At 42.6% G+C, this 15,254-nt stretch overlaps 1 protein-coding gene across 1 annotated transcript in view; it reads left to right on the top strand.

Moving 5' to 3' along the window:
• Mthfd1l (methylenetetrahydrofolate dehydrogenase (NADP+ dependent) 1 like) overlaps window positions 1–15,254 on the top strand; it is a 202,129-nt gene that overhangs the window by 55,421 nt on the left and 131,454 nt on the right. The window contains exons 14-17 of the mRNA XM_047559648.1: window positions 3,894–4,001; window positions 4,833–4,907; window positions 6,162–6,264; window positions 11,191–11,267. Coding sequence (XP_047415604.1) covers window positions 3,894–4,001; window positions 4,833–4,907; window positions 6,162–6,264; window positions 11,191–11,267 — 363 coding nt within the window. The remainder of the gene's footprint in view (window positions 1–3,893; window positions 4,002–4,832; window positions 4,908–6,161; window positions 6,265–11,190; window positions 11,268–15,254) is intronic.

Here is a 15,254-nt window from a genome sequence, read left to right as displayed (position 1 = left end):
GTGACTGCAGAGGAAAATGGGCAAAAAAGAGCCAGTGGGGTCAGTTCTGATTTTCCTGAGACGCTTTCTTCGTCCTGTGTAACCTCCCTCATCCCCTGGATCTAACCAGTGTTCCCTCTCACCACTCTGCTGTCCCCTTCAGCCCCACTGTTCAGGTGCTTCATACTCTTCCTAAACCCTAATCTGAGCGGGTCACTGTGCTGCCCATCCCTCCTGCTCAGCCTGACGGCCCACTAGACTGCAGCTTCTGCTTCACCATCTGCGGGTCCATCCCCCCACCCCCACCCCTTTCAAGCTCCTTGCAGACTCCTGTCCTGTTTCCTCTTATTGTTATTTTAGGGTGGGGGTGAGGACCTAACCCAGGATGTCGTGAATGCTGAGCACATGCTCTACCACTGAGCAGTACCCTCTGTCCCCTGTTTTGTCTTGATTCCAAGATTTTTCCCATGCCTGGAACATTCTCCCCTTCCCTTTCTACCCTTGCTACCCATCTTAGGTTCTGTTCTTGAATTTCTGCTCCATCCCACAAATTCCCCAGTGTTTTCAAACATCAATCTGGTCACCTCCTGTGAGTTGGAGGCCTCTCTTGAGGTTTCAGAGTCCCAGCACTTAGCACAGTGCCCAGCAAATAGTGGGTGCTCATTAGCAAGTATTTTTTGACTTTGTGGAAGGAATAGTAGTATTTAGCCACGGAGGCCTGAGTGTCAGGGAAGTTAGAAAAACTTTGAAAAAACCCTCAAGTTTCAGGGTTGGGGGTGAAAAAGAGTAGACCAAGGCATTGCTGAGAAAAACAGCCCGAAGTCTTACATCTGAGCTGGAGCGAAGGACCCAGAGCCTGGAGGTCTGGTTGGGAATGGAGTGTAGCCTAGGGAAGTTCCTCAAGATTTACCAGCAACTAGGGCAAGGACGTGGGTGTCCCACTGTTTTAAGACATCCACTCCATGGCTTGGAGCACAGTCGCACAGTTGGGTAGTTTGCCCTTGAGAGAAGAAGACCCCTGTGCCTTCTCCCTCCCTGTATCTGCAGCTCAGAGCACAGTGCCTGACGCGTAGTGCTTGTTGATACTGCACACCATGCACACACAGCACTTACTGGAAGAACTGTCACAAATAGTCAAGTGGGGGAGATGTTAGAATAAATTCCAGACGGGCTGAGAAATGAAAGTGAAAATATGAAGACTTGAAAGGTGCGAAGGGGCCGGCCTCGTGAAGAGGGAAGGCAGGCATTCCAGGCAGTGGGAATGCTGGCGGGAAGGTCCTGAGACAGGAAAGGGCTTGCCTGTTCAGAGAACTGCAGGACACCTGTGTGGCTACAGCCCGTGGCCAGGGTGAGTGGAGGGAGATGAGGCAGAAGAGTGGACAGGTGCCAGCCCTTTCAGTTCACAGCCAAAAGCCTGGGTTTTATTTAAGTGTCATGGTCGGTCTTGTCGAAGGGATCTTCCCTGAATCATAACAAGATGCAGCCTGGGTTTTACAAAATCACTCTGGCCAATGTGCAGAGTCAGCTGACGGAACCCAGTGTGGATACTCTGGGGGCAGCCCAGGGGAAAGATGGTGGCTGCTTGGTCCAGGACAGTGGACATGAGGGTAGAAAAAGGATGGTGATTGGAGATTTGTTTGCCAATGTTTGTAGGATGAGATGAGGGGATGAGACGAGGGGAGAATTGAAGGATAGTGTCCAGGGTGCTGGGTTGAGCAAGTCAATGGAGTCATTTGTTGAAATGGAGAACTGGGAGAACTGTCTCGGCAGTGTCCAGGGTGAAGGAAGGCCATCCAAAGGGAAGAGCCCTCTGGGGGTCCTTTGAGCCCCCAAGAGGGTATCAAGTAGACAGCTGGAAACAAAAACTTAAACCCCGGTTGTAGAATGGCCAAAGGGTTCAAGAAAAATGTCAGAAGAGAAATAGTAACTAACCAATGGGTATTCATCTCCACTAATAACCAAAAACATCTGCGTTAAAACCACTATCAGTTACCACTTAACTTCTCAAGTTGACAGAGCTGGATTTTTCAAAGTAGTATTCATACCAAATTTTGGCAGAGATAGATTGAAATAAACTCTCAGACACTGCTGGGAAGTGTATATTGATAAAACTTCTGGAAAAAGAGTTGGAAATACATATCAAGTACCTTAAAAACATTCATGTCCTTTGCCCAAATAAGTTCATTTTTAGTTTATCCCAAGGAAGAATTGGATGTGCATGCAAAGATTTAATTTTAAAATTCTATCTTCAGTTATGCATGGTGGTGCACGCCTGTAATCCCAGCAACTCGGGAGGCTGAGGCAGGAGGATTCCAAGTTCAAGACCAGCTTCAGCCACTTAACAAGGCCCTAAGTAACTTAGCAAGACCCTGTCTCAAAATTAAAAATAAAAAAAGGACTGGATGTGTAGCTCAGTGGTAAAAGCACGCCTGACTTCTGTTCCCAGTACCAAAACCAAACAAACTGTCTGCATCTAGTTCATAACATTAAAAAATTGGGAAAAACTTAAATGTTCAAAAACAGAATATCAAATTATGTATTTTGAAAACTGTGATGTAAAAATACTAGTAGTGTTAACATTAAGTGTAAAAGTTAAGACAAGCTATTATGGAACTATGATCCCAACTTTGAAAATCACAAATATATCTTACAAAACATACATATTATGTAATTTTTCATATTTCTCCAGTGAATATATTTTTATAAGTCATAAAAATTTAACAATAAATATGAATGTTTAACCTTCCAGGAGAGTAAAAAAATGTATCTTAAAATAGAATACCACTTTTTTCCAATAGTATTTTTTTTAGTCTGCAGGTGTACCTTTTTTCCTGAAGTAACTTATCTAGTGTTTTGCAGCTAAAACTTTCATAAAGAACTTTTCTGATATTATCAAAATCGTTTAACTCCTGGAAATATATTGCTTATTAATAATTTCTTTATAAAAGAAAAACTATTTGCACGTATTCTTTATAATTGCAGCACTTTTTTTGGCGAAAATGAAAATTTGAAAACAATTTATAGATCCAGACATAGGAGGGTAAAATTTTTTATACATCTACTTGATTATACAGTCTTTATAAAGTCACAAACAACATGATTATATAATTCAGGAATATTCCTTATCCAAAACGCCTGGGGCTGGAAGAATTTCAGATTTCAGCTTTGTTTAAATTTTAAAATATTCAAATACACGTAATAACATATCTTGGGAATGGGACTCAGGTCTAAACATGAAATTTATGTCTTACATATACCTTTTACAGGTAACCTGAACATAATTTGATATGATATTTTTAATAATTTTGTGTATGAAACCAAGTTTCATGGCATATTTTCCAATTGGCATTGTCATGTTGCACTCAAAAAGTTTTGCATTAGGGATGCTCAACCTTTAATAGCATTTTTAAAAACTAAGATTCCAAATTATAAGTAGCTGATTATACAAATAATGATCATGTGTGAATAAGGGACTCGAAGTAAAATAGCAAAATTAATAGATCAGTGAGGAGGACACGCCTTCTTTCTTAAACCTTCTGTAATGTTTTATATTCTTTGTTACTGTTTATTTTATACCTTGTATTCTAATATGTAGTTGACATAGTACAGTATTTTAAATAATAAAGCCATGCATAAAGGAAAGGGAAAAGAAAGAAACCAAAATAAGGATAGCTATCAGTAAGTCCATCAGAATGTTTTACCTTTAACCTGAGGGCAGAAGAATTTGTGATGAGAGAGACTGTTCAAGCACGCTTTGTGTCAAGTGGAAGACGGTGACATCAACTTTCTGATTTAGGTCATCATGGATTCCGCTTGTTATAAAGATACATAGTTAGCATCTCATATTATTTGTCAGGCAGTCCTTGAATGCCCTGATGTTAGTTTGAAACAAAGATGTTCCTTTTCATTTATAGTTCAACCTGCACTTGACTGGGGACATCCACGCCATTACTGCTGCCAATAACTTGCTGGCTGCTGCCATCGACACAAGGATTTTGCATGAAAACACTCAAACTGATAAGGTGGGAAGGATTCCTTGTTATCCGTTTTGGGGACTTGATCCTGGGATTCCTGGGTCCTTAAGGAATCATGGAAAGATTTCTAGTCCATAAACTCTCTGAAGTTTTATTCAAAATTCTGTGAATTTTACATATGTCCTCATTTCCGAGAGATCAACCGTACTTTGGTCAGATTCTCAAATGGGTTTATGACAACTACCAAGTCGTTGGGTGAATTATATTTTGTTGTACTTTTTAAGTCGAATATCATTTGAGGTGAGTTTTTAGTTCCAAAGTAACCATTGGGCCAATTCTCTTCATTCTGGCCATAGGTTCAGTCTGTGGTCCATACCAAGGGGAAGACTGGACATTTACCTTTCTTAAGACTAATGTTACATGCAGTTACCTTAGCTATGCTGTGAAGGAGTCAGAGACCCTTGCTGGGCTTCACTTGCATGCAGTCCAAGAGCTGAACACACACCTGAAAGGGACAGAATACCAGTTCCTAATTCCTCACAGGCAGAGGGCACGGACTAGTGAGGTGCTTTCTGGCATATTTTACAAGAAGAGTCCTGACTTCCTTCAAGTAAAGTGATTCCCTGGTGCATTTTTGGAACACAATCCAGATAAATATTAATTTGACAGTGTAAGGCTATGGACCAAGAGTTAGGTTTATGCAAGCTATTTACAATGTGCATTATTGCAGATTTAGTCAATTTTTATTAAAATGACAGAATTTATGTCTCAAATTTTCATAGGTCCCATAATCTAAATAGTTTGTTTATACCTGTCATGAACTTTGTCATATCCTGTGAAATGCCCAAGTGGAGTTGTGTTTATTGATTTATTTTTTAGGCTCTGTATAACCGTCTGGTCCCTTCAGTGAATGGTGTCAGAGAATTTTCAGAAATTCAGCTTGCTCGCCTGAAGGTAAGTTTCCAGTTAGCAGTTGTTTAAAAAGAAAATATCCTAGAAACACATCAGAAGGATTGCCAAAGCCAGAAATGTTGAACTTGACTTGATTTTGGTTTTCAGATACTCTTTTGGGTATTACACTCTAAAGAGACTGAACAGTATAGCAGACAGCGCAGAATTAGAAGCCTGAAACCTGGATCCTGCACCACAGAGCCAGGTGAACAAGTACATTTTTAGGGCTCAGTTTCTTCTTGTGTGAAGTGAGAGGAGCGCTTCGCTCATCTATGAGTACCCCAGTCACCCTAACAAACTGCATTTTGATGCGTCCTTCTCTTTCAAAAGAGAAGTATTTTCATAAAATGGGTCAATTTCTGTGAAATGACAAGATAGCCTTGAGAAATCATCTGTCTCAGTTTTTGTTGCAACTTAATATTCCACTTGTACTTGAGAAAGCCATCGTAATTCTTATCCGTGCTATTTTCTTTCTAATGCCTTAGCTGCTTTTTTGCTGCTACTCACGTTGCTTCCCCTAGCTCTTAGTCAAAAACTAGAAAATAACCCTTCATGGTATAATCTATAACCATTGGTTGGTATTAATGTTTTTTTTTTTTTTTTTTTTTTTAAATTCATTGCCTTGCTTGTTACTGAGCCAAGTTCACTCTATTGAGAGCAATTCCATCCTCAGCAGCTATAACACGTACAGTGTCTGTTTCTGGGATTCTTTTTTTTTTTTATACTTCTTCATGAAAAACCACTTTCTTAGGATGTTTTCTTTGCAGAAATAAGATGCATGAAAATTTTAATTTTTTTCTTAGTGAATTAGAAATAACTTATTTTGAATCTTCAACATAAACCTTAGACTTTGGTGTTTGCATTTGGAAAGAACAACTAATGAACTAAAGCATCCGTTACGGGCGCAGGAGTCTATGTCCCTTCAGAGCTTGGTGGATGGTGGCCTCCTAGGGCAACCTAGAAACGCTCTGGTCAGACAGCCAGCATCGAGCCCAAGAGTTCATGGTGAATTACCCACCAGACTCCATTTTTAGATCTATCATTTGAAGGGTCTAATGCAGATTTTCAGTGTCTTGTACTTGGAAAAGATATTTGACCTCAGGCATTTATTTGTCTGATTTGGCATAACCTGTACTTTACTCAAAGTAAAGTTTAGTTTTTTTTAAAGGCTTAGCATGGAGAGAATAAAGCAAGAGGCATTACTTACGCTCTCTATTCCTTCTTGAACTTATCACGTCTTTTCCTCTTAATCATTAGAAACTGGGGATAAATAAGACTGACCCAGGCACGCTGACGGAGGAGGAAGTGAGTAAATTCGCCCGTCTCAACATCGACCCCAGCACCATCACGTGGCAGAGAGGTAGGTGCTGGGGACACAGCAGCGTGCTGAAGGCCAGTCGGGAGAGTATGTTCCAGCGGAAACTCTTTGGTTGAAGTCATTAATGTGTATTCTTATGTCTTCCCATTGTCTTCTGGGCCTGGGCTTCATAATCCTGCCATTTATTTCCGTTACCTTTATCTTCCCTCCATCTTCCTTCCTCTTCACCGCCTCCGTAAACACCTGGGCTTAGTCAGTCCCATCTACTCCCACCCATTCAGACTTTTCAAGGAAAATTATTTTCTTCTTCTGTCTCTCTCCTCTTTGGCCTCTGTCTCTGATTTCAAAAAAGAAAAAAAAATTAAAGCCACGTCTCCCTGTGTTGGTCCTTTCACTTCTTCACACCTTCTCTAAGCAGCTCTCTAATTTGCATTTTTATCTGCTTGGTGCTTCCCGCCATTTGCCAAGTCTCCCTCTGATGCTTCAAGTGCAGCACCGGTGGGCTCCAGTGGCTGCCTCCTGGCCTCCCTGCCTCTCTCAGCTGTGGTGTCCTCCTTCCTCCCACTCTGCCCCCTGTACTTCGACGGTCACTATGGGGTCACTGTGGGGTACCATAGTGGGGTAGAGCACTAAACATTGAGTCAGGGCCTCAGATGTGTTTCTCCACCCTCCTGCTGCCGCACTGCACGGCCTGGAGCAAGTGACATGTGTGTGCTGGGCCCCAGGTTTCTGGAGGTGGAAAAGGAGATGATTGACTATGTGTATTCCCCGGAAGGTGACAGTCATACCTGATGGACCCTCGGGGCTGCAGACACACTGGATGGCATGCATTCCTGATCCTTCCTGGATTGTCCTCCTCAGACCTGTCTTCCATTTTCTATTTTTATCCACTCTCACAACTTATTTATCAAGTCCCCAATTTCTGACAGTTACCTTCTAATACTTTATCTTACTTTCTTTTCCATCCTCTGGTCCCATAGGTTCATATTGACAGAGACACTTCCTTGATCAGAAGCCTCCAATGGCTCCTCCCATCCCATGTAATGAAGTCCCTATTGCTCAGCTTGGCCTTTAGGACCACCGCAGTGTGGCTCCATGTCCTTTGCTCCTGTCTGCTTTCCAGTGAGGACAGCCTGCCCTGGCCTTTTGCCAACCTTTGCTCAAGCATCCCCACCCCCCTCACTGCCCTGCCCAGTCCAGCCCAGGTCTCACCCCACCATGAAGCTGTGCTCCGTTAGCCAGGCCAGTAAGAACCACATGTTTTCCCATAGACCATGAGGTGAGAGATACCAGAGACCCGGTCTTGGCTCTACCAGGTGCGAACTGCACATCTTCAAGAACGGGACCCACTCAGTTTTCTCATCTTTAAAATGGAATACAGCTTGAGTAGCTCTTGTGTGCAGTGCCTGGAAGCACAGTATTTTTGATTTCAGAATTTTTAAATGAGACTTGCATAAACATAATGAAGTCTCTTGGAGACAGGACTCAAGTCTAAAGAAGGCACTCATTTCTGATTCATAGACCCCGCATACACATAGCCTGAAGGTCATTCTATACAATTTTTTAAATAATTTGGAACATGAACCACGTTTCACAGTGAGGAATTTTCCACCTGTGGTTTAAGTTGACACGCAAACGCAGATTTTGGAGCATTGTGGATCTTTGGACTGTAGATGCTCCGTGTGTGTTGACACCAGCCTTCACATCAAGAGGCATCATGGAAATAAATGGGCGTGTGCTTTGCAAACTTGAAAGCACCACTCGTGACTATGGGACACTGTGGTTGTCTTAGGCAGCTTCTCTGTGGTCTTTGTCTCCCAAACTAACTTAAAATATCCTTGGAAGCTATTAAAGGTCTATTTTTCATTTTAAAATGATAACTAACAGTGTAGAGATTTTGGAAACGTGCCAAATAAATAAGGAACATCACCTCACTAGATGAATAACAATGCTGTTTGTCATTTTTCAGTGCATATTTTTTTTGTTTTGTCTTGTATTTGGTACCAGGGATTGAGCCCAGGGGTGCTTTACCACTGAGCCACATCCACAGCCCTTTTTTTTTTTTCTTTTTTTTTGAAACGGGATCTCAGTGAGTCGCTTAGGACCTCAATACATTGCTGAGTCTGACTTTGAACTCACCATCCTCCTGCGTCAGCGTCCCAAGCCACTGGGATTGCGGACCAGGCCTGGAGGTGCATCTGTGTTTTTGTATATAGTTCTGTTATAATCTGGGTATATAGGTCTTGTTTTTAACTAGTTTCATTCGGGTCATAAGCATTTTCTATTTTGTTACCCTTTTGTTTAATGGTCATTTTACTTTATTTCTTATTTTTCACTTTTCACAGTGCTGGGCATCAAACCCAGGGCCTCATGCATGCAAAACACACGCTTTACCACTGAGCTACATTCCCAGCCCCTGAAGCAGTGTTGTGGGTAAATCACAACTTATTTAAAATGCCTCTGTTCTCAAAGAGACCAACAGTATTTTTAACAACTGATGTGAATATTTACCAGCATTTTATTGGGAAGCCTACTCGTTTGAAAAAAATTTTTATAACTAGGAAGATTAATTGTTAAATGCCGTTATATTTAAATGTGTAAAACCTTTTGGGAGGTTTACCGGTGGATAAAAAGGCATGCTAATGGAAATTAGTATGTTTTAAACCGTGCGTGAGGATACACCGAGAGAGAAATTTCTACACAGGTTGGCATCCTTCCACGGCTGCTTTGGGGCTCCAGCCAAGGCAGACATCAGAAAGAGAGGCTCAGCTGAGGTGTTGGAGAGAGAAGCCACAGCACCTCGTACACCCAGGGCCAGGATGCCACTGGATTCTCTCTGAGAAGGAACACAGGGCTCAAGTGTTCCGTGGTTACAAATCAATTTTAACAGATGTGACAAATTTAAAAAATTATTAAAAAAAAAAAAAAAAAGAACCACTAAAATTATTTTACTGTTTGAGCCACTTAAGTGAAAAAAACTGTTTCATGATGGACAACAGTTAGAGGAAATTAAACTAACATTTGATAAGTAGTCTGACTCTCCACACATGAATTGAGGACATTACTAGTTTTCTGGCTTAGATCTGGAACTAGTGTAATCCTGTGATGAGATTAAATCGTTTGGATAACTGGAGGGGACACTCAGGTCCCTACTGTGGGGGATGGAAAAACACCTCAGGTGAAATGGATGTCAAATCAATTTGCTTTCAACCTGGCTGCAAATGCTGATCATTTCATCCTGTGCCTTAGACAGAAGCTCAGAGACCTCTTGTGCCTGGTAACAGGTTGGAACCAGAAATCACACTTTTCCAGAAACATAACACAAGCAGAAGAAAGTGTAGATACTGAGCCGCTCTTGTTTCCAGAGGACCAAGAGCAGGGCTTTGCCGAGTTGGGCAGGTTGGAGTCCCTGTGTCTTTGAGCACCCATGCCCCCCCTTGGGTCACAGGCTTACATCTTCCCCCATCTCCCAGCAGGGCTGAGGCCCCCAGCCTCATTCATCCCCTGTGTGTCCTCTTCAAATTTCTGGTTCCCTGCACTGCCCCAGTGACGTGGTAGGGAATCGGTGCTCTGCTGTGCCCAGAAGCTGAAATGGTGGTCCTGTCCCAGGTGGGATAGGGTTAGCCCACTGAGGGGCTCAAGGACTGTCTGGAGCAAAGACTGAAACAACAAAGCCACCCCAGGACCCCTTCCCTGACCTTCCACACTCCTCCTGGTGCTCTCCATGTCTCCCCTTGGAGGAAGTTCCTTCCATCAGACTGACGTCACCTTTGGGTCCCTGGGCAGCCAGCACAGCACTGCGCACAGAATAGGCTCTCAGTGCCTGCTCCAGGAAGGAAGAATGTGTTGCTCGTTCCACCTGCAGCCCCGCCACTGAGAGGCCAGGAACTCCGCGTCGCGACTCAGGGCTGCTGTCTGCCCTCTGTCTTCCCGGTGGGCGGAATCGAACCTCCACGTTTCTTGTCGTAGGTCTCACCGACGCTTGCACACCTTTCCCTGGTTATCAGGGTCCTGGTGGACTGCAGACGCCCTCCTCTGCCTGGGCCACATAGAAAGCACAGGCAGACACTGGATGCCACCGATCGTAGTTGGTCTTGCTAACCTTTTGCTTGTTTTCTCTTTACTAAACAAAGAGCAGCTGAATTTCCACGTTGACTTTAAATAAATTTGGTAAGAAGATCGCTTCAGTCTGGTGCCAACATTGCCTAGCTACACATCGGGAAAGATGTTTCCACTTTATACAACAGTGCTGAGCATCTTGGGGATGAGCATATTAGCTAGTGATAATATTTCCCTTTTAGATGCTCTGCTTATGTCTTTAAGAATCGCAGAGGAGGTTTATATGTGTTGGAGTGTGAGTTATAGTGTGTTTGAGTGTGTGTGTGAGAGACCAAAAGAATCAGTGGCAACTGGCTTAGGGGACATCAGAGGCCGGCAGGGCTGCAGGCCCGCTAGTGCTTTTCTGTGTCAAAGAAAGATTAACCTTCCTCATCCTGCAGATGCTTGAAGTTCCAAGCACACTATGTAATGTCCGTCACCATTTTTGTCGGGGCCATTATGCAGTTAGTAAATTGTGTTCCGTCTTAACCATACACTTCATGGCATCAAATAAATCCCCAGTGATGCTCTCTGAACCTCATCTTAACAAAAACTCCGTGCCCAGTAAATAACCAGTCCACTCTGCCCTGGGAACTGTTCTGTGCTGCGTCTCCATGGATTTCCCTCCCTGACTGTCTTGGGTGGAGTCATACCGTCTTCACCCTCTGGGTCTGGCTTACTCCATTGCTATCTAATTAGGAAGGGTGTCCTAGCCCACCCCCTCTTCTATCACCTCCTGTATCTTCTTAAGGCACTCACCACTCGCGGGTAGTCTTGTTCGTTTGACCTCGCTTCCTGCCACTTGCTCGGCATCACCCTCGGTGACCAGTCCATGCTTTTTGATTGAACAAGTAATCTGTTCTCTTTCAGTATTGGATACCAATGACCGATTTTTACGAAAAATAACCATTGGGCAAGCCAGCACAGAGAAGGGATACTCCCGGCCGGTAGGTGGCGCTGTCTTCCTGGCCAGATCTGGCTCACTTGCATTGGTTCCCTCCATCTCTGCTTTTCTGCCTCTTGCCTTCCCTTCTCATCCCCCTGTGGTAACAGTGGCTCTCCAGCTGCTTCAGGGTGCAGGACTGAGAGAGCCTGGGGAGGTGGGGGGAGGTTGGGGGGGCTGGGCAGGAAGCTGTGCCATTCCTCACCATTATCTGCCTGTGTGTTTCTGGCAAGAGCCACTCAGGGTGTCCTTCGAGTATACATGTTTTATGGGAAACTCACCCACGACATCTGCATCACAACAGAATAATGAAGATCTCAGACACTTGACTCTCATAAACCAAAGAGCAAACACCTAATTATTGGGCTTAACATCGCTGAGTTTTTCAAAGGCGAATGACTAATTAAGCAAACACAGGGGATGTGGAAGGAAAATGAGGTCTGCCCTCCTCTTAATGGGTCTCTGATGTGGGTCAGTGGCTCTTAGGTATTATAAATTCATTCTATAATTTCTTAGCCAGGTGTAGCAGGCCCCTAATTTTTTTTTTAATTGATAAACCTTATATTTTTGGATAGTTTTAGGTTTATTCCCTTTACACATTAAGTCGGAAGAGGGCAGTTGCTTTTCTTGTAATAACAAGTCCTTGTTCCAAATAGACTTGGAAATATTTTGAAATAAAAAAGTAAATACAGGGATTAGATTGAGAAGACAAACTAAGCCCATGAATCTTCCTTCCTCCTCCAAATCCTGGAACTTGGACACAGACAGATTTCAAACAGTCAGACATCTTCAATTGCTGTCGATAATGAACCACCGCTGACACAGAATGCAAAAACTATAAAAAAGAGAGAATTTTGACATGATTGAAAATTAAAGTGAAACTCTTCAGCATACAAAAACATTAAAAGACAGTAAAGGCCTGGAAGAGGATCTTTACCACACTCCTGACAAAGATCAGTGTGCTAGGGGGCTGGGGAGATAGCTCAGTCAGTAGAGTGCTTGCCTTGCAAGCATGAGGCCCTGGGTTCGATCTCCAGCACCGCAAAAAAAAAAAAAAAAAAAAAAAAAAAAAAAATCAGTGTGCCAAACAGAAAGAGCATCTGGACAGCAAAAGGCAAATTCTGCTCTTTCCATCAAGTCCTCCCTGGCCACCTATGCAAAACTGCACCGACCTGTCCCCAAAGCCCCTCTCTCCTTACTGGACTTAACGTCCTTACACACTTCTGCTTATCATGTTTTTCTCAGCTTCTCCTACGGTGGGAGTTTCATGAGGACAGGGGCTTTGCCTTTTGTATTCATGACTGTGTTCCCTTCGCTTGGGACAGAACTTGGTTACCCAGTGGTAATAGCAAGTGTTCACTTAGTACCTGTCAAGCACATAAATGGAACATAGATGCAGAGACAAAATGCCAACATGAGGAGATATCTGTAAAAGTGCAAATGAAAACAGTCTTCTAGCTTACCAGAACATAAATAGTTAACACGAAATGTTGGTGAGGATGCAAGGAAATGGAGACTTTATACTGTGTTAGAGTACAAGTTGGCAAAGCCTTTTGGAAGATCATTAGTTAGCATTAAAATTTGAAATACTCCAACAGTTACCACTTAATGACCAAAATCATTTTGGAAGAGGAGGAGAAGGAATATGTGCTTGTGTGCAAAAAAAATAAATAAATAAAAGAAAAATAAACTCTGAGGATATAAATTGAAGCCTCATTTGTGATGATGAAAATTTGAAACAACCCAAATGTTCATCAGGGGGACATTTATTTCATATATTTAAAGCACATCCTCAGTAACACAGGTACGTGCAGGTGTTGAACATAACATCTATAGGTGGGTGACATAAACAGAGCTCTCATGCTGATTGTGAAGTGAAAAGACTTCTAAAAGCTAAAACATTCTTAAAAATTCAAATCAAAATCCAGACAATGTAATCCTGTGTATTTTAAGAAAAAAGCCACTATCCATGTTCATGTGTGTATAGATATTATATTAATATATGTATAAATTATCTGAATTATATGGCATCTAAAATGGAAAGTGGAAAAATGTACCCAGTCACTGGTACTTGTGGCTTCTGAAAAAAGGATGAGGAAAGAAAGGGAGCAGCAAAGGGTCTTTCTCCTTTGCTCTGCAGACTTTCCTACTGTTTGCTTAGGCCCGGGAGAGGCGGAGGATAACAGTGACCGATCTGAGTGTGTGCTGTGTGCCTGATCTTAACAGGCCCCTTATGTACTTCAGCACATTCGGTTTATAAGTCTCATTTACCAGTGAGAAAAGTGGGAATGCTACGTTAACTCATTTGCCCAAGGTTATATTATCTCATATTGCTTTATGTTTATTTTTAAGCAGAAAAGGATTTATCTGCCTTTTTTTTAAAAACTGTATGACTATGGAGAATATCTTATGGTAATAAATGTAGAACTACATTTTTTTTTTTTTTTTTTTTTGATACTGGGGATTGAACCAGTGGCACCAACCACTGAATCACATCCCCAACCCTTTTTATTTTTTATTTTGAGACAGAGTCTCACCAAGTTGCTTAGGGCCTCACTAAGTTGCTGAGACTGGCCTCGAACTTGCAACTCTCCTGCCTCAGTCTCCTGGGCCACTGTGATTACAGGTGTGCGCCCCTGCTACATCATCATTTTTAATGGTTACTGTTAACATCTCATAAATGTAAATCGATTCAATCAGTTTTCTGCCAGTGGATGTGTAGGGTGTTTACAGTGTTAGGTGATCCTAAATATGCTGTAGTGAAAATAATATGCCTAGCAGACATCTTCCACTATGTGCATCTTCCACTATGTACTTTACAGTTAGTAAAGTGAATAGTAATATTTAAATTGGCCCAATTTTTTTCTTTCTCTTTTTTCTTGTATCGCTCAAGTTGCAAATTTTGAAATTGCAACATACAAATTAAAAACTTGTATATGTTATAAATTCTTCTTTTTACACAATTAATATTGCAAGAGTATTTCCAGTCTCATGTTTTATATAGAAAAATCTCAATATTTTAGTCATTTTTCTTACATACATGGTTTATAATATAATGGGGGTATAGAGAGTCCTAGATTTCATACAACAACAAAAAAAAATCACTTGCATTTGGAATTTGTTATACTGAGAAAGTAATAATTGAGTATAGTTGTATTTGACTTTCAGGTAATATTTTTTTCACTGAGTCAGTGACTAATGCAATCTTAACCAGGAAGGAGCCAGAAAGCTCCTTATTTTCTTCATTTCCTCACTTGTCAGTGGCGGGAGTGGGTAATAAAGTACTTCCTAAGGCGACCCACCAGGGCATGGCCATTTTCTCTCTGTTAGCTTGAACTTGTCTGGCTCACACTCCCCTTGGGAAGAAGGGAATTAAGCTGGAACTTAATGATGTGGTTTTGTCCAAAGAAACTTTCCTAGTGGCGGAATCATGAGGAGGCGGCACACATTCCATGGGTCCCTTTTAGTTCCCCTTGGACTCCATACAACCTAGAGCCAGAGCCAAGACAGGGGAACAGGAAGTCCTGGGAACTTTTTGCAGAAAGTCACTGCTCCCTGACTTTGCTGGTGCTACGATCAAGTCCATGCCACCCTTTGACAGCTCTGCTGAGCTCTGCTCTGGGAAGCTAGTCCCCATGCACGAAGCCAGAGGGACCCTCTTTTACCTTCTATTCCTCATCCCTTTGCTGGACAGACAAATGCAGTCTCCTCAACAAGGGAGGTAGCCAGTAAGCTGTTCATTAATTCAGTCAGCGGGCATTGAGCGCCAGCTGGGTTTCACTTATCGTCCTTCCTGCTGAGCTTCAGCAGTGAACCCTTCCATGTGGTCCCTGCGTTCATAGCACTTAGGGCCTCGTGGTGGAGACCCACGATAGAGAGGTAATGACTTAAAATTTAGCTTCAAGTCTGCATACAGTAGCCAACCACATGGTGCTGTGAGCAGGTCTGACGGGCCCCACACAGCCAACTCCTCTCACCAGCACAGGGACAG

This window comes from Sciurus carolinensis, chromosome 7, assembly GCF_902686445.1.
Source record: "Sciurus carolinensis chromosome 7, mSciCar1.2, whole genome shotgun sequence".
Classification (NCBI taxonomy): Eukaryota; Metazoa; Chordata; class Mammalia; order Rodentia; family Sciuridae; genus Sciurus; species Sciurus carolinensis.
This window is presented reverse-complemented; position numbering and strand designations above follow the sequence as displayed.